Consider the following 25383-nt stretch of genomic DNA (forward strand, 5'->3'; position numbering starts at 1 on the left):
AACCATGCGAACCATTATACAACCTGCCCACTGGGGCAGCACGGATATACTGTTGAAAACCCAGAAGGAACTTAAGGGGAGCTTTCTATATTGTTTTGTCATATACTATTTTCAGTTTTCAAGATTTACCCACTCTGGGTAGAAGCCTTTTTGCTTTGGCGTAGTCTTCCTCTAATGAGATCCAAGCATTCACCAGAACACAATAAGTGAACATTAGACCACAATAGTCTAAAGCAGCAGTGTGCTATTTGTAATTTATTGAGTGATCACACCACCAATGTATGATTACATTGTGCAACAATTTATGGGAACATTCAAATTGATTACATTGTAACTAAATGATTTTGTATATGGGAAGATCTGTGCAATGGATGTGTTGTACCAATGCGAACCTGAAATACTAGGTTATTACATTAAAACAAAAAATCTGGACTAGATCATTTTGAAGCAGACTTGCTAAAAATGTATCCATGCAAAAAACAAAACCTAGGAATATTTTACTGAGGGAAGGGTAAAGCAATTGTCCTGCATCCAAATTTAAAACACATCTACAAATGTATATCGAGCATACAACCATAAAGTGTGCATTACAGCACTGATCACAAGCACACTGATCTATTTTCAAACTTGATTATCCTAACAAAATGCAAGCATGCTGCCAGCTCTCCGACAGGAAATTCACAGTTTGTGATTATTAGTCAACTTGAAATTGTTTTGTATTTTTGTTATGAACACTAGCTCAGTAAACAGATGGGATTTATAATAAGCTTACATACATAGACAACTGTGGTGGTTTCTCATGTTAAAGTTACAAAACAGAGAAAAAAAAATTCAAATCAAACTAACCTCTGAGAAAATGCTATTACTGCTGAAATTATATCAAGATTATTGTATTCCTAATATAAGTCAATACATCTGCAGAAATGAGGATATTAAAATAGCAGAATGAAGCTAGAGCTATGAAAAGTGCAATAAACTGGAAAAGGTACTATAAACCTCATCAAAATGGATCCTTAATGTCCAACTGCACTTTGTTTTTTACTGAAGCACTAAAAAGAAAATAAATAAATAACAGAAGGCAAAGTTTCTAAGCGGAATCCTGGCCAACTGTGCACTTAAATGTTAGATTATATATGTGATATAATACTGTTTACAGCTGAAGAAGGTAATAACCAGGTAAACTCAATTATTACTCAGTAAATAATGTACCAAAATGTGGTAAAGTTATTAAGGTTTATGCAATGTTCAACATAAAGATTGCTACATGGAAAAAAAAACAAAAAAAACCCTATAATCACACTAGCGTGGAAGTCAAGGCCACAGCTGGTAATTAGTCCTGAAATACAGCTTGCTTGGCTGTCAAACTGACAACGTGCATGACACAGACAGCACTGGATATATGGTGAAACAGTGACAACTGAGAATTCATACTGTTCCAAATCCAGCTGATTGCCAACAATGGAATGCCATTCAAGCAGAAGACAAGTAGTCTGCTCTGACAAACTGAATGATATGCATTATACAAGAATTGCTTTTCAGCAGCCAAGTGTCATCTCATGACTGAAAGGAATTTACTGAGCCTCTGCAGAAACCCCATGGAGGGCAGAATTTACTACTGCTTGCTTTACCTAAAAAAAAAAAAAGTCTTAAAATAGTACATCCCTAATTTAAAGTGATTTAAGTGCTTTAGACCACACAGTAAACAGAAATAGAAATACCAAGAATATGGAATTTGGATGAGCAAAACCAGAAAGTGTATGTATGTGGTGTATATAACAATGTAAATAAACATTGCATAAACTAGTAAACAAGTGACCATAAACACGTTCTGATTTATATACACAAATGTTTCCTGTGTAATGTTTCGATAGGTGAAATGTGACTGATTAAACAATACACAATGCTGTTGTAGCAGTATACGTACCATTTCATGAATGTACCTGAACTTTGATTCTGTTCAGAAACACCAGCTAGTATACACATCTGGTATAAACCATTACACTGACAGGGACTGTAATACTGATTTGTGAGACCAAATTTCAATAAAAAGAATAATCAATCAATCAATCAATCAATCAATCAGTCAATCAGTCAAACAATATTCACAACTCAACAAAGAAGAAAAAAAAGAACGCAGAGATGCCAACAAGCTCAAAATAGCTGCTTGGTGTCCTTTGGTCCTTTATAGCTGTACCAACTGTTCTTTGAGCCACAGTCTCTCCAAAGAGATGTGTACAGCATGGAGTACAACTGAAGAAAAAAGGAATGCATCACTTTTATTGGCTCCTCAGCTGTATAGGTTTGAGCTCTGATTGGTGGTGGTTCAGTTGTCCTCATCATCATCACTGATGACCGCGCGGCCGTCTTGGCTGGTCTCCCTCTCTCGCAGGAACGTCTGCCGAATGGCCTCCAGCTCGGTGAGCTCGAGACGAACCTTCTCTAGGTGAAAGGTGCGTCGGTTCTGGATCTGCCGCAGGGGGAAGGGGTTCATGTCCACGAAAGCCATATTCATCAGCTTTCTGTAGGAGAAAGATGCAGAGGAACTGTCTCAGCTCTGTACTTCCGGGAATTCTGTACATCTGGAAGTACTGAACTGAAGTTGAGGTTGTTAAAAAAAATAAATAAGTAAAAAATAATTTAAAAAACATTTTTTAAATCACATTACCTTGCATCCAGTATTGTACGTGTGAAATACCGAAGATACTTAAAAATACCCATGGCATCCTGCAACTTCAAAAACTCCTCTTCTTTGCACTTGAAGAGCGCAAGAGCAAAGCGAAATATGATCTGTTGAAGAAAATAATCTCCATGAAGCTTCCTCTTGAGACAAGAAAAACGTGTTCTGAAACAAAAACCTCTGGAAAATCCATTTAAAAAGAAGAGGATAAGCAATATTTCCTCCAGTGAAAAGGCTTTCAACTAAGGGCATGTAGGAGCCCATGTTTTAGTTTGTCATAGGAGAGCAGTCATTATCTGGTTCCAAACTAATAATACACAATGCACTATGTGCAATCAGTGTCAGGTACAGTACAATCATTAGGCTTTGGAATAGTATCAATGTTTTTATTTGGCTCTGTATTGCAGCACACAAGACAGGAATCAAACAATGTCTTAAAAAGTGCAGACCATTTTACATGAACAAAAGTGACTGGACAATGGGTTGCTCAATTGATTTTGGCCAGCTGTGTTGCTGAACTGAGGCACATGGCTGACTACTGCTGCCAGTAGAACTGACTCACTTGTCTTTATTGACTATATGGCTGTGAACTATAGCATCAGGGGACATTCTAAAGAGTGCAGAAGCATATCAACTGTTTAGATTTAACCATCAAATCCTGTACAGTATTTTGTCTTGGAGCAAGTCAATGAGCCAAAACGTACCACTAACGCAACTATGGAGTTTTCAGAGTACAAACATAAAAACAGTCCCCATTAACCAAGTCATTCAACGAGTCTCAACCCTCACACAAGTGTGCACACAAGCATGCACCAACAGCAGCACCCACACCACAAAGATTCAGACGATGATTCTTTCTCAAAAGCACTGCTAGATCAAAATTATGAAGGACACCCAGTTGGATTTTCAATCTTACCTTGGGTCCTTCGTAGAGAAATGCATCCCATATCTTGAAGAGGATGTCACTGACCACGCTGTCCACAAACACCACCAGGAACCAGTTAAAGGTGATGAGGGAAAAGTCCACCTTATACTGTTCAAAATGGGCATGAAGCCGAGGCAGCTTCTCATTCATCAAGTCCTTAAAGACGCGCTGGTCCACCTGCAGGCAAGTACAGACCGAACGCTGCACTAAATGACACCTAATACAGGGGCATTACATGGAGCACTGTGCCTCAAAGTACACTGTGGTAAAAAGACAAAAAGAGAACAGCACAGCTTCAAAGTGCTTTAAATATTATTACTTTTTTATTGCTACTATAATCATAAATACTTGGGGAAAAAAAACAAAAACTGAGCAACAGTGACTAGTCGCTTGCTAGTGATTCCACATTCATGTATATTTTCAAAGCTCACATCTTTCGGCTTACTCAGATCTTACGGCTTACTGGGTCATCTTAATCAGTCAGCATTATACCCATCTGCTTCATCAGATATTTCTAAGTTACTAATATTGAAATCAACTATCAGTCTTATTAGTCATAAAAGATCATTTGGCCTACATTAACGTGTAAAACTGGTAAACTCTCGTTCTACAGGTCACCGTTACATTTTTTATTTGTGTGTGATGACTTGGTTTGTAAGGTCTTTAAAACAATTAAAAATTAATAACATTTTTAAACCATTTCATAAACCCCTTATAACAGTAGTTTAACTGTAAATTGGTACCAGGCTGGTTAATACAGCATGTATAGTGAAGTTTGGCTTAGTGCCAAGACAAGGAACCGGCACCAGCTAAGCAATGTTGTGCAAGGTGCTCAGTCATGTCCAGTATTATTTCTAAAAGGAACCACCATTTTAAATACCAGGATGGCCATGTTAAAACAGCATTACTGGGTGAGAGCTATAGCTTCAGAATGAAGGATAACATGCAAAACACTTTATGTGAACCTTGCTAGTGAATCACACCCGGCCACCAGTCACATGCTAAAAGCACCCATTCCACTTGGCGGATGTTACAATCCTGGCAACAGATCTGGGAAGTACATCTGGGACTTTGACCCTCGCCCCACTGAAAACAGGAAAAAACAGTGGAGGGAGCCTTTAATAGTACCTGCGAGCCCAGCAGTGTTTTGGTGTAATAATCCCGTGGCATGAAAACTTCCACAATGGTGATTAGGCACCAGAAGGCCTCTTCCTGTTCTAAGTAAAGAAGAGCTATGGCAGCGAGCCTAAAAGCAGAAAGAAGGGAATTCCAGCTGAGGTATTTATTAATTATACAACTATAACAAAAGAACTATAACAAACTTATCAGCTGTGATTTACAGTATCTTAGATGAGGTTCAGCAAGCCAAATAAATAAATAAATGAATGAAAAAGCAGATACTTCATTGTGAAGTACTTCAGAACTGAAGAGTCCTGCTTAAGAATACCTGTTGAGGCCCTGGCAGTAGCCGATGTCAGGGTTTCTCCAAGAGAAGGCCAGCAGAACGTTCCTGAGCTTCTGGATGCCATCAGCTGAGGGGGAAGCGTAGTGCTTGTTGTTGGGCAGCGTACGCAGCAGGTCGAGCTCGATCTGCTTAGACGCCGGGTTGGGCTTCTCCCTCGCCATGCACAGCAGGTTCTCGTAGTAGTCGGCCGGCTGACACTCACGGATCTTCTTCACATGGAGGTTGACACACCAGCTCCAGATCTTGGAGCGGTGTGGGTGAGGTACACCACTGCGGATCAGGACCTTCAGCTCTGGAGAGCGGACCATCTCCCTGTTCATGGTACCAGCAAGGTAGTTCTCCCACTTCACCCCCACAGACACCTCCTGGTCCGTGAGCGAGAGGGAGCGGAGCTCCAGAGCCCTTACTTTAGCCACCAGCTTCTCTTCCTCATCCTCCTCCTCTGGGACGGTTTTGAAGCCATAAATATCATACTCACTGAGAAGAGGAAGAGAGGAAAAAAACAGCACTCAGTTGCACATTTCCTTAAAGAGTATAAAACCTAGGAACACACACACACACACACACACACACACACACACACAATGTTCATATTGTCTTATAAAAAGAACAATAAGTAATTGTAGAAGGTTATATTTCATGATTGCATGAGATAAACCATTTGCTTATCTGTGTGTGGAACAGTGAGCATAATGTAAAAAAAATACAGAAACAGTCATTCATTTTTTAAAGCATATAATCTCATATGCAAATTTAATGCATAATCTTAAAAATCCACAGCAGTATTTTCCAATTTTTGCGCTGATTAACTTAATAATGCAGTTCACATCTATCAACACACGATTACAATATGTGCATCTTGGGAACCAAGATGCTTCCCTACTACAATACATTACAATAGATAAGACAAACATTAAGACACAGACATCACTAATCTTACATGTGAATATTCATTAAAATACATATCCAATTGTACTAAAAAGGTAGCACTTGTGTTAAAGAAGAGGAGAAAAAACAAGGAACAAAGCAACACTCAACCTGTTGGTGCTCACTACTCAACCTGGTGGTGGCGTGGATATGTGCTGAAAGCACAGCACTACAGAAGCTAATGCCTAAAGTCAGAAGCAGCAGAAGTGGTAGCTGTCTTACCTGACAGGGTGAGGTTTGAGAACAGCATGTTCCTGGTGATCACCACTCTCTACCTGCAGGGCATCTTCCAGTAGCCTGGATATGAGCTCCCGGGCTGGGTCCTGATCGGACATGGAGCACAGAGGCGTCTTGACTTCCTGCAGCAGTATCAGGTATTTACTCTCCACCTGGCACATCTTGGCCTCCAGAGCGATGTACTGCAACGAGACGGGGAGAGAAGTGAGAAAACGAGAGAGAGACTAAAACGCGCAAAAGGAGCTGCAACAGTGCTTTCACTTAAACTTTCAGTTCCAATATAAATTAATGTGTGCACGCGTATTTTTTCTTCATGCTCCATGTTCGTCACCTTTGCCTCCAGGGCCTTCTCTCTGTTTTCAGAATTCCTCCGTAAGACTGTCAATTCGAGGATTTCTTTGTTCAGGAAATTATTTTGGGATTTGTAGCCCTGAAGACTGTCCTAAAACATCAAAAGCATGCATGTTTAAAACGTGACGTTAAGCAGAGGGAACGCCTCCCTGCATGCTCTCATCTGCACAACACAAATATACGGCAAAGTGGTGGGTGCTGTTGATCTATAAAATCAATAAAACTTTGATTAGCCCCACAGGACAATTCCAAGGCAAGCACAAAAACACCCAACACACACTAAAAAGCATAAAAGACAATAATAATGGTAGTCCCATATCTCCCCACTCCATCTCATTCACATGTCCAAAGTTCATTTTCTTATGCTTCTGCCAAGACCTTTAAATATACAAATTCAGCAATGCCACATTATGCCATGCAATATGAGAATAACCTACATACAGTTGTGTTCAAAATAATAGCAGTCCAACATGATTAACCAGCTCAATCAATGTTTTTGGTAGAAATTATATTACTACATAGCAAATAACTTACCAGTTGGTGTAGTAGAGTCACAGAAAACCATCATATGCATGTTCCTGAGTTTGTGTAATTGAATAATTAATTGAAACAGGCGTGTTCAAAATAATAGCAGTGTGGAGTTCAATTAGTGAGGTCATTCATTCTGTGAAAAAACATGTCAATCAGGTGGCCCTTATTTAAGGATGAAGCCAACACATGTTGTACATGCATTTCTCTCTGAAAAACTGAGAAAAATGGGTCGTTTCAGACATTAAGAGCAGCGTACTTTGATTAAAACGTTGATTGGAGAGGGGAAAACGTATAAAGAAGTGCAGAAAATGATAGGCTACTTGGCTAAAATGATTTCCAATGCTTTAAAATGGAAAGCAAAACCAGAGAAACGTGGTAGAAAACAGAAGACTACCATTCGAATGGATCGAAGAATAGTCAGAATGGCAAAGATTCAGCCAATGATCAGCTCCAGGGTGATCAAAGATGGTTTGAAGTTACCTGTGAGTCCTGTGACAATTAGAAGACGCCTGTGTGAAGCTAATCTATCCGTAAGAAGCCCCCGCGAAGTCCCATAGTTTAAAAAAAAACAAAACATGCTGAAGAGGTTACAATTTGCCAAAGAACACATGGACTGGCCTAAAGAGAAATGGAGAAACATTTTGTGGACTGATGAAAGTAAGATTGTTCTTTCTGGATCCAAGGGCCGCAGACAGTTTGTCAGACGACCCCCAAAACACTGAATTCAAGCCACAGTACACTCTGAAGACAGTGAAGCATGGTGGTGCAGGCATCATGATATGGAAATGTTTCCCTTACTATGGTGTCCGGCCTATTTATCGCATACCAGGGATCATGGATCAGTTTGCATATATCAAAATACTTGGAGGTCATGTTGCCTTATGCTGAAGAGGAAATGCCCTTGAAATGGGTGTCTCAACAAGACAACGACCCCAAACACACCAGTAAGCGAGCAGCATCTTGGTTCCAGACCAACAAAATTAAAGTTATGGAGTGGCCAGCCCAATCCCCAGACCTTAATCCGATAGAAAACTTGTCGGGGGACATTTAAAAAAAAAAAAAAAAAAAAGCTGTTTCTGAGGCAAAACCAAGAAATGCAGAGGAATTGTGGAAAGTTGTCAAATCATCCTAGGCTGGAATACCTGTTCACAGGTGCCAGAAGCTCCATGCAACACCTGAAGCAGTTCTCAGAAACAGTGGTTATACAACTAAATATCAGTTTAGTGATTCACAGCAATGCTAAACCCTAGAGTTTTCAGTTTATACAGTAAATATTTGAGTTTGTAAAGAAAAATGCAGACACTGCTATTTTTTTGAACAGCCCAATATTCATTTTTGTTCATTTTCTGTAAAGTAATTAAAAAAATTGATACATTTTTCTTCATGTTCTGATTTAGAATATAATGTGCAGTGTTCCCAACGCATGGAAATAAAAACTACTATAAGGACTCCGAGATTTGCTCACGTTTTCAAACGCACTGCTATTATTTTGAACACACCTGTAAGTGTAAGTCAGCTCGTGTCATTACCTTCAGCTTGTGCAGCTCCTGTTGCTCTCTGGCTGTGGGGGAGCTGCAGTCTGCTGCCTCGGCACTGCCGTCCTGGCCCTGCTGCGATAGCTTCATGATGACCTCGTCTTTGGCCTGGATGGTCTCCATCAGCATGCCCAACTGATCGTTAATGTCACCCACTTTCACCTTGAGGCTCCTGAGCTCCAGCCGCAGGCTCTCCTTCTCCAGGGCCAGGCGCTCCATGTGGCCGCACAGCTGGCGAATTTGGGTGTCGCGCTCCACCAGGGCTGCAGCCGCCTCCATCCCACCGGGGTCTGCCGCCAGTCGCCGCTCGCAGTGCAAACTCCGCAGCGTCTGCTGGAGGAGACGCACCAGCTCCTAGTGGAGGCGCAAACACGGCATTGTCACACGCCGGCCTCAAAGAGAGCAGGGAGGACTTGCACGTGTCCAAGGGCTGCACACACAGAGCGGAACACTGCACAGGCTCTTCTGTGCATACTGATCAGGGTCTTGAAGAGTCAAAGTTCATGAGAACACAGTTCACTCAGTTAGGGAAGTGCTGACCCCCTTAGCTAAAACTCTCACTGGCCTCTTTGTAAAAATGGGATGGTAATAAAAAAAAAAAATAAAAAATAAAAAAAAAATCAACAACTGATTGTAAAAGAAAAGTACCATGATTAGCAGGATCAAGGATCATGTTTGTTCTTGGGGCAGAATTAGCTCAACCATTTGGAATAAGATATTGCACATTTTAAATTTAATTTGCTCCTTCCAGAACTGAAAACAAAAAAAAACAAATGTATATGTTGCCCTTATTCTCTTATTCTGCTATTCAGCCCATACAGTAACTTTGCTAGTCAGTGCGCGATAGACTGTAGAATTCTGATCGCAGATTAGACACTGCCTAAGATAATGCACCAGTCTGTAATCCAAAGGAGAACACGCATCATCATGAACTGAAGAAAACTGAGAAGCTTTTTTCCAGTAGAAGGGGCCATTTGGAAATTGCTTCTGCAAAGATAAAAAAACAAAATTTATTTACTAAATTCAGTGTAATTTCTGATTTATTAAACCTAATTTTGGCAAACAAAAGCCAAATTAAACTTAATTTTATCTTACAAGTGACAAAAAACCTGACAGATGCATGTTGTTTGTTTTCCTTGCTCAGCTGCCTTCAGCAGCCACATGTATAAAATATTTTTGATTATTTTTCTGATTTCTGGCCAAACTGAAGTTATCCACAGACTCCCTTCCTGCTAGCATCTCTCCACACTTACTGTTATAGACAAGATATAGACAGGACTTTACTATAATGTATATACTGTACACTGCAGTAGACAAAGCTACAAATCTGAAACATTACAAAAAAGTTCATTAAACAGCTACATAGGAAACGCCCAGCCCATGCACCCACCACATCCATTTAACGGTAACTCAATTAATAACACTGAACAGGTATGCTGAACATTTTAGCCCATTAATGGAAATTTTCAAAATACCTTTCAACCAAATGACTATTGGAACTCCATGTTCCAGTGTTTAGAAATGGGTAAATGTAATTAAACAGATGTTAATCAAGCCTGTTAGGGTTCAGGGTTAGCCTGCGTGAGCCTGAGTAAGTGGTGCTATGTCTGGTCTTCATGGTAATTTGAGTGTGACTGCTCCCATTGTTCTTGGTTATTTCAAGAGGTACAAAAGCACATCTAGGGTTAAACATACCAGACTATCTGCAAGGCTCTGCTGAGAGACATTTGCAACTAGTGCACAAACAGAAGAGTAAATGAATCAACAGTACCCGTCCTGTGGCTTGCTAGGCACCTGCTAAACACCTCTGCTGACACCTCAAAAGAAACAAAAACAATGTGAAGATGAAGGAGCCTGAGAATGAACAAACAGCACACCAGCAGGGGCTGGTGACAGTACCCCCCAGCATGCACCAACACACACAGCGGACCAACCTCAGCAGCAAAGTATGGTCAAAATAACTGTGTTTTAATTCACACATGGCTGTGACACATACAATTGCAGGAATTCCCCATCGACATGCAATAGTGAAACAAAAGAGGAAATGTCCCAAGAGTGTGGTTTAACCACACTGCAGACCCTGCTTTGGCGTGGATCTTTTCTCAGGAAAGGTGACAGGATGCTAGCAGTGCAGTCCATGGGTCAGACACACATCCTGCACCGTTTTGTTCCTGACAGTGGAAACATCTCATAGGCATTAGAGATAACAGAAGTGCCTTAGTCACTACAACAACTGATGGGTTCACATATGTTCTTTACAGCATGGAGAGAAACAGTCAGACTACAAATCCTTATACCTCAGGACATAAAGGGTACATTTCATAAGTTGAAATGTATCATAAGTTGCTTACACAAAGTGAAGCAACCAGTACCACTTCAGAGATATACTGTAAATCTGCCAAAACAAATTGTTGATATGACAGGACTTCATTATAATCATTAAATCATTTCAGCACCCCCCAACCCCACACTCCCTTACACACACCCAACCCCAGCCCCTGCACCTTCTGGCTGGTGAGTTCCTCCTGCAGGTGGGCCTGCTCCTCCTGCATGCGGCTGAGCTCCTCCTGCTGGCTCTGCAAGCGCAACTGCAAGTCCGCGGCCTCCACGGGCGACGGCTCAGCGCTGCGGCTCGATCTGCGCTTGACGCGGGATGTGCTCCGGAAGTCGAAGGTGAACGCTGAGCCAATGGAATCTGGGCAGAAAAGTTGTAGCAACAGTGTCCATATATTTACATTCATCAGGAACTTGCATTACAGTGCTGACAAACAGAAAAATAATATCAATAAGACATCCCAGCAGCTCTATAAACATGTTAAAGATTTTATAAAAATTTGCCTCAGGTGTTCCCCTGTAGTGGTAAGAGAAGACTGAAAGGGGCTTGTCTCACGTCTGTGGAAGTTGGAAGGACTTTCACGGCGCTGGCTCTCAGCTGGCGGTTTGACCTCTGCTGTGTCCTTCATGGGGTGGTCCACCATCTCCCACTCCTCGTTGCTGGCTGTGTAAAACACACTGCGTCGGTTCTCTCCCCCCCGCCCTGGCCGCAAGTGAGACATGCTGTTCCTGATGGAGGGAGTGAGCAGTGAGAGGAGGAGAGACGTGGGAGACTTCAGAGAGCACTTTAGTTGCTCTGGTAAAGGAAGCAGTGTGCTGACATGCATAATGGGTACGAAGATAGCTGCAAATAATGGTGGATATTGAGGAAAGAAATTAACCAAATGAAAATTTGCACATGCAAAAGAAAAGCTCTCAATAAAAAGGAGTAAAATAAATAAACAAATAAATAGATGGATACATAAATCCAGAAAAAATTGAAATAATTTTAAAAAGCAATGGCCCCATTTTGGTTTGTTTCTGAATGAGCAGACATGCATAGTAGCTGGTACTCTTAAATATTTAATTTTAGAAGGGGGCCCAGCTGTGAAAGGTGGTATGTCTGTGGTATTTCCCTAGCTCTATTTGTATGCATGCAAATGTGAATGTGAACAGCAGCTGGGCTGAACGGATCTGACTGGCCAATCACATGGCTTAGCTCAAGGCCAACACAACTGTTTCATAAGGAGGTGGCCGTGCATGTCAGCATTTAAGCCCCAAGGCCCAGCATCTGTGACATCGCCAAGAGTCCAGAAAGGATATCCAGCTCCAACCATGGATGGGGTGGATGGCAGCGCACACAAACCTGCCAAGAGAGCCTGATCTGGTGGCAGCAAGAGACTGGCCTCAGCAGGGCTCTGCAGATGGGGCTTATGCTTTGTGAGTGGGGTGGAAGAAAGAGCTTGGGAGCCAGCAGTAGGTTGGCTTTTGCTGCCAGGCAGTCCAGGGATGCAGGGCCATGTATAGGCAGGGGATTTGCTCTCACCAGTCTTTTATGGTCACTGGTTTAGCAGGGTGAGCTGGTGGCAAATACACTAAGCCCGCACAGACACGCACAATAATATGCACCAGCGCTTTGGAGAGTAGTTGTTTTGCTCAATGTCCTTAGCTTGCCAGAAGCAAAGAGCAGAAAAACAACAGTGTTTGGAATTGACAGGTACGAGCTCATTTGGAGGACAATACACAGACAACAGCACAGGTAGGCAACAGCATGCAGAGATTGGCACGCGTGTTATAGATTATGTTCACAAGAAGCTGTCTGATGTCATTAGAAGTGAAATTCCAACTACTGGTGGACATGTTTACTATGAACACTACAAGCAGGCAAGGAAGCTTGGCTTTGTATTCAGAAAGGTCAAGGTGAGTGCAAGTGCCAGGGGTATAAAAGCAGTTCAGGGATATCTGAAAACAATGTAGTGTGTTGTTCTAGCCTTGTGTGCATTTAACTGGTTGGGCACACTGCAACAATGAAGATGCACAATTTTCCTTGCAATGGAATAGAGGACATAAGGTTAAGGGAAAGTTTATGCTCCTCAGAACATTCAAACAGAAGATGTTACAGTATTACACTTGATTGTAGGATGATATAGTTTGGACACCTTCAAAGAGCGGTTTTCATGTGCATATGCATGTGCCCCATCTGTGACTCATTTTGCTCCTCACACGTCTGCTTAACCATCACTTCACATGACCGGTTTGATCTGGCGTGATAACCAGGTCAGTGTACACAACTGCCAAACTCCACAAGCGCATTGAAGCTCAGCATGTTCAGGCACCACAGCTGGAACTTCTCCAGCTTGGGTGTTTTGGCATTCTGAAACACTGCCTCATTTAAACACATTACCAAAGTGAAAGCAATCAAACACCAGCTATGACCATTTACTGTTCGTACACAGCTAGCCTCATGTCTGCCACAACATAGGTGGGTTACATTAAGCAAATATTTCCACCAACATCCAGAAGGGCATATATGATATGATGACCCAAAATACAAAATTCAGCAGAATATACATCTAAGGAACAGCTGTGACCTTCCCACTGCCAGGTATTGCCCAGGCCCTTACCTCAGCTCAGTGCCCCATTGTTTAAGGAAGAAGTTGTGAGCAGTGGGGTTCCTTGCAGACTGGACTCCAACCAGGCCATTAGCATCCGCCTCCACTGCGAAATCGCTGCGGACTCTCTCCATGCTCTCATTGGGCTGCTCGGGGATCAGTGCATCTGAACAGCAACGCAGGAGTGCAGACGGATAGCGTCACTGACCCATGCTCACATACAAGGCTATTCACTAGCTGCAGGCCAGAGTCTGTATTCAGTGTTAAGGAAGGTAGCAGGCCTTGTGACTGACACTGACCTTAGTCACTTTTCACTCACCGAGGTGCCAAAACAAACCAAAAGGACAGCACTTTTGCCCTAAGTTGTGATGCACACAAAGAGTAAATACGCAGTGGTGAACAGAATTTGAACTTGTGAGAACTTCCTCAGCAAATGAGACAGGTGGCTACCCAAAGTCAACAGAAGTTCTAATAATGCTGACTTGGGTAACAGCATCTGCCAAACTTTAGACTTTGAGGTGTGGGAGTCAGCACCAGTAACATGCTAGCCATGCCCACTGCCTACAGTGGTCAGGCAGGCTTTTCTTATTGGCCATGGGTTTGTCCTAAGCCTCCGAGTGACAAGGGCTCTTGACAATCTAGCCACCTTTAATGTGAGAGCCAATACCCAACTATTTAGATTAGTTTTTAATTAACCCAAGACTTTCAGCTAGTGTAAATTATTCCTTGTTTTGTTTTAACGTATTTCTTTTTTGTTGTTCTTTTTTTATCTGCGATTTTAACCTTATAAATTATAATTCATTGTATAATTCATCTACTCTGTGAAGCACTTTGAAAACTTAAGCTTTATTTATATGGCATTTTTAAAGACAATTTTATTACAGAGTTGCTCGAAATAGTACCATGCAAAAGGAACTAAAAAAAAAAATGTGTGAGTCAGTCAGCAACTTCATAATTCTATCACATGTCCAAGTGGAATAGATGGGTTTAACTGTAAATACATTCTCAGTAACCAGTGGCCTGATAATTTACTACTGACATCTGACTAAAATGAAAAAAAAAAAAAAAAAAAAACAATTGTAGAGAGAGGATGTCTCAATCATGTTAGATAATGTCTTATTTACACTTCAAGATTCAGCATTATACAGGAATACAAGAAGGAATTTAAAAAAATAATAAAGCTTTTCGTGACGCGTGTGTGTGTGTGTGTGTGTGGCTAAGGTGTTGCTCGATCCAGTTAAACTTGATAATGTGTTAAACATTAAGCTGCTTTATCTAAGAACAAAATGTATTTTAGTGATCTAAGCGTGACCATGTTGACTGGTCACAAGCAACAGCACAAGAATCTCCCCTGAGCTGCAAGAGTGAAGCGACAGTTCTGCAAAACACTCCACAGCAACAAGCAGAGCAGAGCCAGTTCCAGAATGCCCTGGCATGAAGCTCACACACAACTGGTCACAGCCCTGTAGAAGCTCTAGACTTCTCAGGCCCTTACCCGTGTCCTTAGCCACCAGACCTGTGTGAGGGTATTGTGGGATCGGGGAGCTCCAGCCGTCTCGGTTGCCACCTCCTCGCGTGTTACTGAATTCCCATCGCTTCTGCTGCAGCTGCTGAAGCCAGTACTGCATCACCTGCCTGTTGGGAGCCTGCAAGACACATTCACACAATCACACAACCAATTCCCAAACCTCCCTCATAACACGCTCATTTTGAAGGCCTGTGCATTTAGATTTAGAAGTTGACTTCAGTCAACAATGCAGATGTCACTCATTTTCTGGTTTGGGTCTGTGTACTTCCGCTGAATCTTTTGTGGAGTGAGGCTTTATTCTTAGAAATAAGCAGACCATAAAGCTGTAGTTTTATACAGATTTTATCCCGCTCAAACACAGGTAGCAGAATAAAGTACTCTGGTTTGACTTCTTTAGAGGAAGACAGTCAGGTGTATGGGTGATCATGCTCTTTGAGTATGATCATGTTAGTTTCAGTCTCAGTTCCAGTTTGGTCAGTGTCTAGGTGGCAGCTTGTCTAATGCAACAACAAAGCACCTGTGTTTTTAGCACATGAATTGCTTGAAGCTACAGAAAGCTCAGACAAAACCATCCATTTGATCAAAAATCCAAACCTGCCTGGTTAAATCTCAACAAAGGCTACATCTCAAACCATGGTAGGCATACACATGGCCTTTATAGACAAGTAGAGATGGGAATTTCCTGAACAAATGACGATTTAAACTGACTTGGAAAGCGGTAGCTATCATCTTTAGTCTGGCCATTTGCAATAAAGCAGTGTGCTGATGGAAAACTGTGGTGCTGAAGAGAGAACAGGTCTGGTGGCAGCCTTGCTAGATCTGCGCCTCTGAGGCGTGCCAAGATGACATACCTTAGGTGCACTAATACATTTAAGTACTGTAGCTGTAGTGACCCACTGATATGACCACCGGCAGAATGTGGCCAGATCCTGTTGGGTTAATGTAAGATTTAGTCTAGAATGGGGTCTCATGTGTGCAAAAAAAAAAAAAAAAGACACTACAGCACTTGTTTCTCTGAAAGACATTTTGGCAGTAGTCTGTCAATGGTCTGGTCTTATATAAACATTAACTGGTGGCTTAATGGATGTCAAACAAACTAAAACTAAACTCTCTGTCCCAGTCTCGGGGAAGTCCGTGTAATGTGCAAGTCTTTCTCTGTTCACACATCCTTAACGCAACTTTACCGTGAAACACCACGCCCACTGAAGCTGGCATGTCTGACCAAAAAAAAAACCCATTAAACTGCAGGCCAGGAAAGATGATAACTGTTCCAAATTCAAGAACTTTTTACATGTTCATGCGATGATGCAAAGTTTTCAGAGCACAACAACTATTTTCACTGCAACCTTCACTGGGTGACTATGAGATTGCTTCAAACGTGTCTTGTTAACTCTCCAGGCTGTAGGCCTGTGCACTTGAGACGCGGTACAGAAAACTCCCAGAATTTCAGTGGTTTTTCCTTTGACAGCCATCATTAGTGACTGCAAAACGTGCGCCAAAATGTGTGATAGCACTGCTTCAATATTTGAATTTCTGCCATAGGTTATATCAGCGTAACGCTGTGCCCAATGTGTGTACAACCATGGCGAGGAACTGGGGAATGAGTTGTATTTATTTAGTATTTAGGCTAAATATAGTAACGTGAACATACACTGCAAAATCATCGACAAAAAAATTCCTTTGTATTGGCAGGTCAGATCATGCTTACTGCTGAATCAGTAGACATAGTTTACGCTTTTGTTTAAAGTGCTAATCTGGCTAACTAGCTTGCATTGACTAGGTAAGTTGCATGTCCATCTAACGCTACTTTCGAGATATTTCAGCGGAGAACTGCATCAAAGTTAGCCATCAAAGCTGAACCACAGAGCGACATTTACACTGAACCGCACTACCTTGAGTAAAAACTCTTTTCCGGTGGTGCGGATCTCAAATTGTCCCTCTTCTTCCACATCATAAGTGAAGCACGCATCAGCTACTTCAATGTATCCAAGTGGAAGGGCGTCCTGGGGCGTCTTGAAATAATACAAGTAGCATTTCCTTGGGTCATAGACAAACCAGCGAGTTTTGAATCCCTTGAGGGGTCCCTTCCCAACAAGCTTGTTTAGGTAACCACATAATTTCGGAGCCTTCGCTTCATCACAATCGGCCACGTCTACAGATTTGGCCGATACAATCTGATAATTCCTGGACAGACTGGAAGTGGTGTCATCCTCTTCGTACATCTTTCTTCTAACTTTGCCTCAATTTCCACCTCTATTTCCATCCACATGACTTGTCGTCCATTCTTGTGGGATGGCAAATGGTCACAGGAACTATAGTCCGGAAATACAGGCGTAGATTTAATGCAAAATGACGTGTCTTTTGCACAGACATGATTATATTTTAAGCCAACTTTAGGAAGTCATCAGCGGCACATCACTGTAAAAATATTGCGGCTTTCTTTTTTGGTATGCTCGATATTTATGATGAAGTATCAACACATGTAGGAGTGTCCGCGAAACCGCCGGCGCAATCACTGTTTCACCGTTTCAGTTATCTCCACCATTAGGGAGCGTAAAAGAGCAACAAAGCGCCCCTTTTTTTCTTTTAAATAGGTGCACTTCTTTTTCTCAGAATGACTGAAATATTAAATCAAATGCTGCGTCAGTTTACAATCATCCTATATTTCAGCATTATTACGATCATAAAGAATACGAACCGAACTGTCGGCCTAACGCTACAGTCTAACTGCTGGAAATGAAAGTGCAAAATTGTTTTTATCTGTGTTTACTAACTTTTTAACCCCATTCCCATAGGTGATGTTAAGTGTTACATTTGAATAAACACTATTTTCCAGTGTTCTAGAAGAACATTATACGGTAAATTGTTTTTAGTCTTCTTAATAGCAAAGATGACATCTCTTACTCATTCTCAATAGGCCTAAGGTTACAAAACAACATATTCTAATGCACTTATGTACATTTTGGTTCTGGATTCATACTTATAAACTGGATTGTACATATAGAGTGATAGAAAGTGATGTCTTGCGAGAGCCCACCAAAAGAATATAAACTTTCCCCCAAGATGATCAGTTAAACAGTGTTTCCAGTACGCCACTAGCTTTAACGTTAATCTTATGTTGCCATAGCTGTTGCAGGCGTTGTTTATGAGTTATGACACGTTTAGGAGGGAAACACTTTGGTTTCCTGTACCACAGACATCTCTGTGAAAACACCTGTTTGATGTTGACACAGCTGCGCTTTTCAAGTAATAAAACATGATAGCATGAAATGTATCAAATTTGTTATCAGACAAAGATACACCCAATCAAAATTTGAAGTTATTTTCCTATTGATAACTAGTTTCCTGTGAAAAGTGGAAACAAATTATATATATTTGCTTTGGTAAGATAATATTTTCAATTGCCTCTATTATATAAAAAAATATTAATCTGTATTATTCGGTGTCCTTGTGTAATTCTGCTACTTATTTCAGTCTCACCTGACATTCAAAAATGTCGCACTGTTCAAATACCTCCTGCAGTAGGCAAATCTGCAAGACACAGAGCAGTTAATTCCTCATGTCTATAGTTAATATTGTTAATATTCGGCATACATAAGAATTATAAAGCACTGCCTGCACTGACAGCCATTTAGACGTTACCACAGCAAATAATTTATTTCTAATTAAGATGTTTTTTAAATATTCTTTAAAGTTTTTAATCAAAACATATTAGATAACAACAACAACAACAACAATAATAATAATAATAATAATAATAATAATAATAATAATAATAATACCATACTGAAAAAGGAAACTGCTATATTGTGAAAACTGTGAGCAACAGAAACGATTTTGTTCGGAATTCTAGCAGAACATTAAATCCACTGAACTACTAGTTTAAGCCCCACCACTGCCAAGTTGCCACTGTTGGGCCCCTGAGCAAGGCCATTAACCCTCAATTGCTCAAGTTGTACTCAGTCATAATTGTAGATCACTTTAGATAAAAGCGTCAGCTAAATGCTGTAAAAGTTTTTGAGCTTCAAATAATTCCCATGAACAACAAAACTGCTGACACTGAATCTTCCACAGCAAAACTGATATAGTATAAAATGTCAGGTATCCTATTTTAGTCATATAATGTACTTTTCTATACTTCAAAAATGTATCCTTCTTAGAACATGATTAGAACCTATTGAATTGGTCCAGCGAGAAATGGTAAATCATAAACTAACTATGACTCATGAAAGAAATTCAAAAAGTAATAGCTTGTATCTTGGAAGGTCTCAAAGTGAAACCTGTGACACATTAGCTCTGAAGAGGCTGATGTCCCACTCACACTGAGGAAAATTGGGTCAGACCACCACACAGCACTAGCAAACGCACATTTACCATGCCGTGTGATTCCTAAATTACAGTAATCACACTTACATTCTAAGGGGGTTAGATTGTGAGTCCAAGTGGGAATTTCAACAGTGGAACACACTAAGGAAGAATTCACTAAGCAGATGAAAAGAAAGAAAGCCTTTTGTTCATTTTATAAAAATTATAAACAAACATGATAGCTATATTGGTATCTTGCTAAAAATCTAAATGGAACATTACAATAGGACTAATTAGCATATTTTTTTCTATGTCTTTTTTATTTTGGTTGGTTTTGTTTCAAGCATAGTAAATGTACATGGAGTGTACATGGGGTTTTCACAAGTACCCCTGAGTTATTGCTATACCAGCTATACACCAGCAATTTCTGGTTGAGGCTTTAATATAAACAGTATTGCTGTAAATTGTGCACCTTATGTTACAGCCAGTGTGCATTTTTACCTCATCCATCATTAGCAACAGTTTCACTGTGTGTGTGAGCACTGAGACCACATTTCTTTCCTCTGCCTGCTTGGTTCCATTTCCCTTCAGGAAATTTGGTTGGTGAAAAAAGTTGGTGAAAACTCTAAGATCTGTGTTTGTGTTTGTGTCTGTGTGTGTGAGAGAGAGAGAGTTATGTGTTTCGTGCTTTTTTCCTCTCCATGAACAGACATGAGCTGCTCACTTTACCCCTTGCGCATTGCACAAATTTTTCCGGGCCCCGTGGAACGATGTCTAGTGTAAATGTCAGCAGTGTATATCCGTCCTGCACTGTGTGTACACCCTCAGAACGCCTTTGTCTTCCTCTGAAGCAGATGAGGAGAACTCCTGCCTTGAGCAACATGAAGCTCAAATCACATCACACACAACAAGACTCAACAGCAGGTATGTCTCTAATGGACCACAGTGTTACTTACAGGATTTTGAGATTGGCTAACTGTTGTGTTTCTTCATGCTATACTGGTTTTATGATGTATTTTATGGAAGCACATGAGACAAAGAAAATGTATTAATTATTGTATTAATGTATTATGTATTAATTATTCTTTTTAGAACACTTCTGATACTATAATTTGTATATCTTTTATGAACAGTAAATTAAATATATAAAAATGCTTATTCTGTGTATGATTTTTGCTTTTGTAATATAGCTGTCACGGGTTGTCAGCTGTAACCCTTGAATGTAGCATTATAATTATGATTTTCATCATATTTGTGGCTCAGAAACTCTATGGCAGAATCTGCATTATCTCGGAACAAGTAGCTTCAAATCCCAGCTTGGATACCTGACTGGAACACACAAGATGGAGCAGAAGAAGCTGAAAACACATAGGGTCCAGTCCTGCCTGATGTTCTGCATGAGGGTAAATTGATGTTATAATCAAAATAATTTGCATTTCCTTTGTGATTGATATTTGGTTAATCATCTTGTAATACAAAATTAGTATGCTTCAGAGTGCCTCAATCTAACCTAAATGCTATTACATGTTATTAGAATATTGATTTGATACTTTTTGTTAACTTCCTGAATTTCGTATGGCTTAACAGGATCTAGTTCTAATAAAGCAATAAAGTGTTATTATTAGAAAATACTTTGATGTGATACCTCCTCTGCCAGTTTAGAAAAGCTTTTGGAATACCACGCTTTCTGGGAAACCTAAGCCAGCGCAGTAACAGTCATAACACTAACTGTGAGATTTCAAAAAAAGTAATGATCACATGAGATTTACATAAGGCCACACTTTTCACCCATCTGGGTGGGACTATGAGCAGCGATAGTAAAATGCAACCAGGATGCCTTGGTCAGCGCGAGCAAGATAAACAAGAACAATGACTGTGTTCGGCCAGCCACGCATGCCAGCTGCAAAAAAGGCAAATGAGAGCGACAGAGTGGATCCACTCTGTTACAGCTGAAATTCTGCGAGCAGCTTGGGCTCTGAGCCACCCTTAAAGCTTCTCCTCTCTGGACAGACGCGTGTAAGGATGGAGCCAAAGCAGCCTGCAGTCGAGAGCCAGGCGGACAGTACGGAGAGCAAGCTGAAGGAGCTGGCCCTCAGATGGTTCACTGAGACCCAGGCCCCTCTCATCCTTCAAGAAGGCAACTTCCCTGCCTGGTTCCAAGGCTTTATCAGCAGAAAGTAAGAATCCTAGTCAGATGCAGAGAGAGAGAGAGAGAGAGAGAGAGAGAGAGAGAGAGTGAGAGTAGTGACATTTAAACAAATTAGAAATATGTACCTGTTAAATCTAAAACTTTTTTGTATATATATATATAAAATCACATTTAATTTCAACTTCAATATATTTTATGTTATTTCAACTGCGATATCAGTTCAAAATATTTAGTATTTTATATTTATGTATTTGTATGTTCATATTCAGTTTATATATCTGTGTGCCAATATGTTAGCTGTTGTGTATCAATAAGTGAAAATTAAGCATACCCAAAAAAATCTCATGATAATTATAACTATTATATACTATTATAATTGGATTTCACATATCTTCATTATATTGTGTTACTATATATACTGTCTTATAGGTAAACTATGTACAGTGGAATACTGAATAGATACAATGGTAAAAGTATAGACATTGCTACCCAAGTTTATCCAAATTGAAATATTTTTCTTTATCCTTGACAAGGGATAGTCAAAAGCCGAGTGTGGAAAATAAATGTTTAAAAAAATTAATGCTCTGAAATTGGCTTGTATTACACAGACATGCAGAAGATCATCTGCGAGATAAAGAACTGGGCTGTTTCCTCATTAGACTTAGTGAGAAAGCCACTGGATATATCCTGTCATATAAGTAAGTTTGAATTCTTCTACTCATCTCACCTATTTTACCAGTAGAAAATACTGATTGAATAAAAAATTCATCTATCTCCTTCTCTGTACCTTATTTATAATAATCAATACAATTTGCATTTCCTTTATGCAAAAGAGGCCGCAGGAGTAATGGGTTCTAAGTTCAAGTGAAATCTAAAATCTTTTGGAGGGAAGCATTTTCATACCAGTTATTCTGTTTCAGAGGACATGACCGGTGTCGACACTTTGTCATCAACCAAAATAAGACAGGCCAGTTTATAGTGACAGGAGACACTGAGATGCATGAGACTCTTACCAGTCTAATCGAGCATTACAAGACCAGTCCTATCGAGCCATTTGGGGAGTACCTAACTGTGTCTTGTTTTGAGGTACAGTATCTCAGTCACCCACTTTCATTTAAATCTGGCTTCCTGACTTTAATAATAGAACTGGCTTGCACAGTTTAACTGAACAAATGTTTTTTCCCTCTAATTTGTATATATGAATATGCAAAATTATATGCATCGAAAAGAAATTCATGTCAGTGAGCTCTGGCATCTTTATTTTTCATGCAGTCCTCTACAAGTGAGCTGTACGATGTGGTGCAGTTTGAACCGAAGGAGAAGCCAGGAGTGAGTGTGAAAGCAGGAAAGAACATCTGGAACCAACACACTGACCAGCCAAACCAGTTTCAGCAGCCACCGATCCTGCCACCCAAGAGGAACATCCACGTATGTTACATAATGCTATGCAAACAAACAAGCATCAACAATTCAAATATTTAAATATTAAATAATATTTTAATAATGTAATACGATTTATGCAAATCTATATAAAAAGTAAAATAAATATACAGCAAAGGTTATTTGATGTTTTTGTCTCAATGGTCACATTTTCTTTGTACAGGCCGCACCTCCAGTTCCAAAAAGAGGGGCCCCAATGAAGACACAAACCAATGAGGAGAATCGCAACTCTGAGGTCATGGTGCTATATGCACAGCTGGATCAGTCAAGGTTTAGAGAAAGAGTAACACCTCCACTGGAGAGCAGGCGGAGTGAATCCAGTGCTCCACAGGTGAGCCATGGAGGTACAACCCAAGACTCTGAGCCGCAGAGTGTCAGGCCTCGGCAAAGCCCCATTCCCGGACCACGCACTGTATATTCAGAACTTGCCCTATCAGAGTGCAGAAGTAAATCCCTCCCCCTTCTGGATAACCGCACCAGGGGAGATCGTTCATACAGGCTCTCCACACCCTCTCCTAGTCCCCTACAACTGTCTCCAAACCTACAAAAAGGACACAGCAAGGGAACCAGCAGTCAGCTAATGCCCACCTACAGCCACAGTCTGGATAAGCTATGTGAAAACTCCTTCTATCAGCTGGCTGGCAAGTCAGGCAATCCTAATCACACTATGCAAGCCAAGTCTACGGCAAAGAGGCAGGACAATGACATGTACGCTGAGGTGCCTTGCGAACCCATGCCCAGACGTTTGCTCATGGAGAATACTTATGAGCAGATTCCTGAACCATGGCACACTCCTAGCCATAAGGGGCTTTCTGGACATGGGAACACCTACGAGATAGTAGAGAACTTCAAACCAAAGCAGAGCGAGTCTCTGCTGGGTATTAAGGTGAGGATATGTCACAACCATCAACCAGCCTTATAATGATATTGTTTGTGGGAGCTTTGAAATGAACTCTGCTGTAGCATATTTCCAGGCCTAAACCATATTTTTTTAGATTTAGAGAAATCTGTATTTTGAGGGAAAAATATTTTTCTTCATGGCAAACAACAAATGTTCCCAAAAATACTCAAAATATGTTCAATTGAACTGTTCAGATATAAGAATACCATTGTTCCAGTATTTAGAAGTATGGCATGGTAAGGTTTAGTACTTGCGTTAACCTAACAGAGCAGATTAACAAGGCCTGTGAATAATCATCACCTTAAACTATGTAATAACTGACTTCTTGTTTCCTGCAGGGTGATAAATGGAAATGGCTTCTCCCAGAACAGTGGAAAAAATGACCCAATCCTCAACCTCTAAATCAGCTGTTACAGAACACACAAAACATGAAGATTACACTAAAACAGGGGTAAAGAATAATAATAATAACTTATGTCAGGGTTATTTCTGATACTTTTGTTTCAAATACTTATATAGGTTTCTAATCTTGTCTGCAAATCAGCAACTATTTTATGGTGTGTAAGTATTTTAGTTTGTTTGTGATTTCTTTATTATTTATTAACTTAATAAAATTATATTTGTGTAGAGAACCTTGGTGCTGCTTTTTGAAACCTAGTCTTATTTTTTGACTTCACAGTTTTTATGAAACTATATATATTGCTGTGACACCCTATATTTAAATCAGCTGATATATCCTAAAACACATAGTTTCTTTTTGTCATCTCTTAATGACTTACAGCTGATAATGACTTAGTATGGGCCTCTATAGTTTGAAAATATTTACCAGCTGCTTGCAACAATATCAAAAAACGTAGTAAACCAATTAGAGATGAAACTGTTAAAAAACACCTCAGAACCATAGGATTTTAAAAATTCTTGTATGAGGACCCACATTCTGAACATTATATATACAATATAAATATACATGGCTCTGATTACAAAGCGACACATCAGTGGAGTATAGTATCTTATTAGAGAGAGACACATCAGTACCTTAGAAATTATAGTGCCTTATTTAAATGTGTAACTTCACCAGCTGACACTTTAGGTATGTTAGACCATAATCCAAAACAACCAAACTCATGATGATCAAGACAATGAATATTTGAACTGATGATCTTAAAGGTCTCTTTCTGCTCTGGAATCTGAAGTCTGAGGTGATCTAGCCTGGCTGATATAGCCAGCTACATTCATGTGAGCTTCACTGCCTACTGCTTTCATTAGCATGATTCTGCTAGCTGATGGGCTTCAGACCTGCATCTCAATGTCAAAAAACCAGATGGATGATCCTATCAGTCACGTTAACTCTGCGTGGGCTGAACAGTCTGAGAGGCCCCTGCAGGGATTAAATGCCTCAAGGTATAGCAGTGATGGATGCTTCCATAGCATAGGCACTCCACTTTCATTTTCACTGTATGAGAAAGTGTGCATCTCTGGGCACGTTA

The 25383-nt window shown here is 40.4% G+C and overlaps 2 protein-coding genes across 6 annotated transcripts; one reads left to right on the forward strand and one right to left on the reverse strand.

Annotated features, from left to right (window-relative positions):
- Window positions 1–224: 224 nt before the first annotated feature.
- tbc1d2b (TBC1 domain family, member 2B) lies at window positions 225–17601 on the reverse strand. Of its 5 annotated transcripts, none has more exons than XM_027003240.3 (13): window positions 16994–17601; window positions 15069–15219; window positions 13586–13739; window positions 11539–11711; window positions 11153–11343; window positions 8643–9002; window positions 6563–6673; window positions 6217–6413; window positions 5050–5544; window positions 4731–4848; window positions 3594–3779; window positions 2666–2787; window positions 225–2519 (listed from the first exon to the last, which is right to left on the reverse strand). In XM_027003240.3, exons 1-13 carry the CDS (start codon window positions 17321–17323, stop codon window positions 2324–2326), a joined length of 2784 nt encoding a protein of 927 aa, XP_026859041.3. In that variant the 5' UTR covers window positions 17324–17601; the 3' UTR covers window positions 225–2323. The 5 variants fall into 5 exon arrangements, with proteins under 5 accessions (XP_026859041.3, XP_081568100.1, XP_081568103.1 ...); XM_081711975.1 differs by having other exon boundaries at window positions 2381–2519; window positions 2666–2842; XM_081711974.1 differs by lacking the exon at window positions 6563–6673.
- A 2575-nt stretch (window positions 17602–20176) lies between these two features.
- Window positions 20177–24522, forward strand: LOC113573177 (SH2 domain containing 7). Its single transcript, XM_027003288.3, has 8 exons — window positions 20177–20330; window positions 20670–20809; window positions 21417–21583; window positions 22164–22253; window positions 22476–22641; window positions 22828–22983; window positions 23159–23881; window positions 24235–24522. Exons 1-8 carry the CDS (start codon window positions 20177–20179, stop codon window positions 24277–24279), a joined length of 1641 nt encoding a protein of 546 aa, XP_026859089.2. The 3' UTR covers window positions 24280–24522.
- The last annotated feature ends 861 nt before the right edge of the window (window positions 24523–25383 follow it).

The sequence above is a fragment of the Electrophorus electricus genome, chromosome 4, assembly GCF_041902795.1.
Source record: "Electrophorus electricus isolate QZ-2024a chromosome 4, ASM4190279v1, whole genome shotgun sequence".
NCBI lineage: Eukaryota > Metazoa > Chordata > Actinopteri > Gymnotiformes > Gymnotidae > Electrophorus > Electrophorus electricus.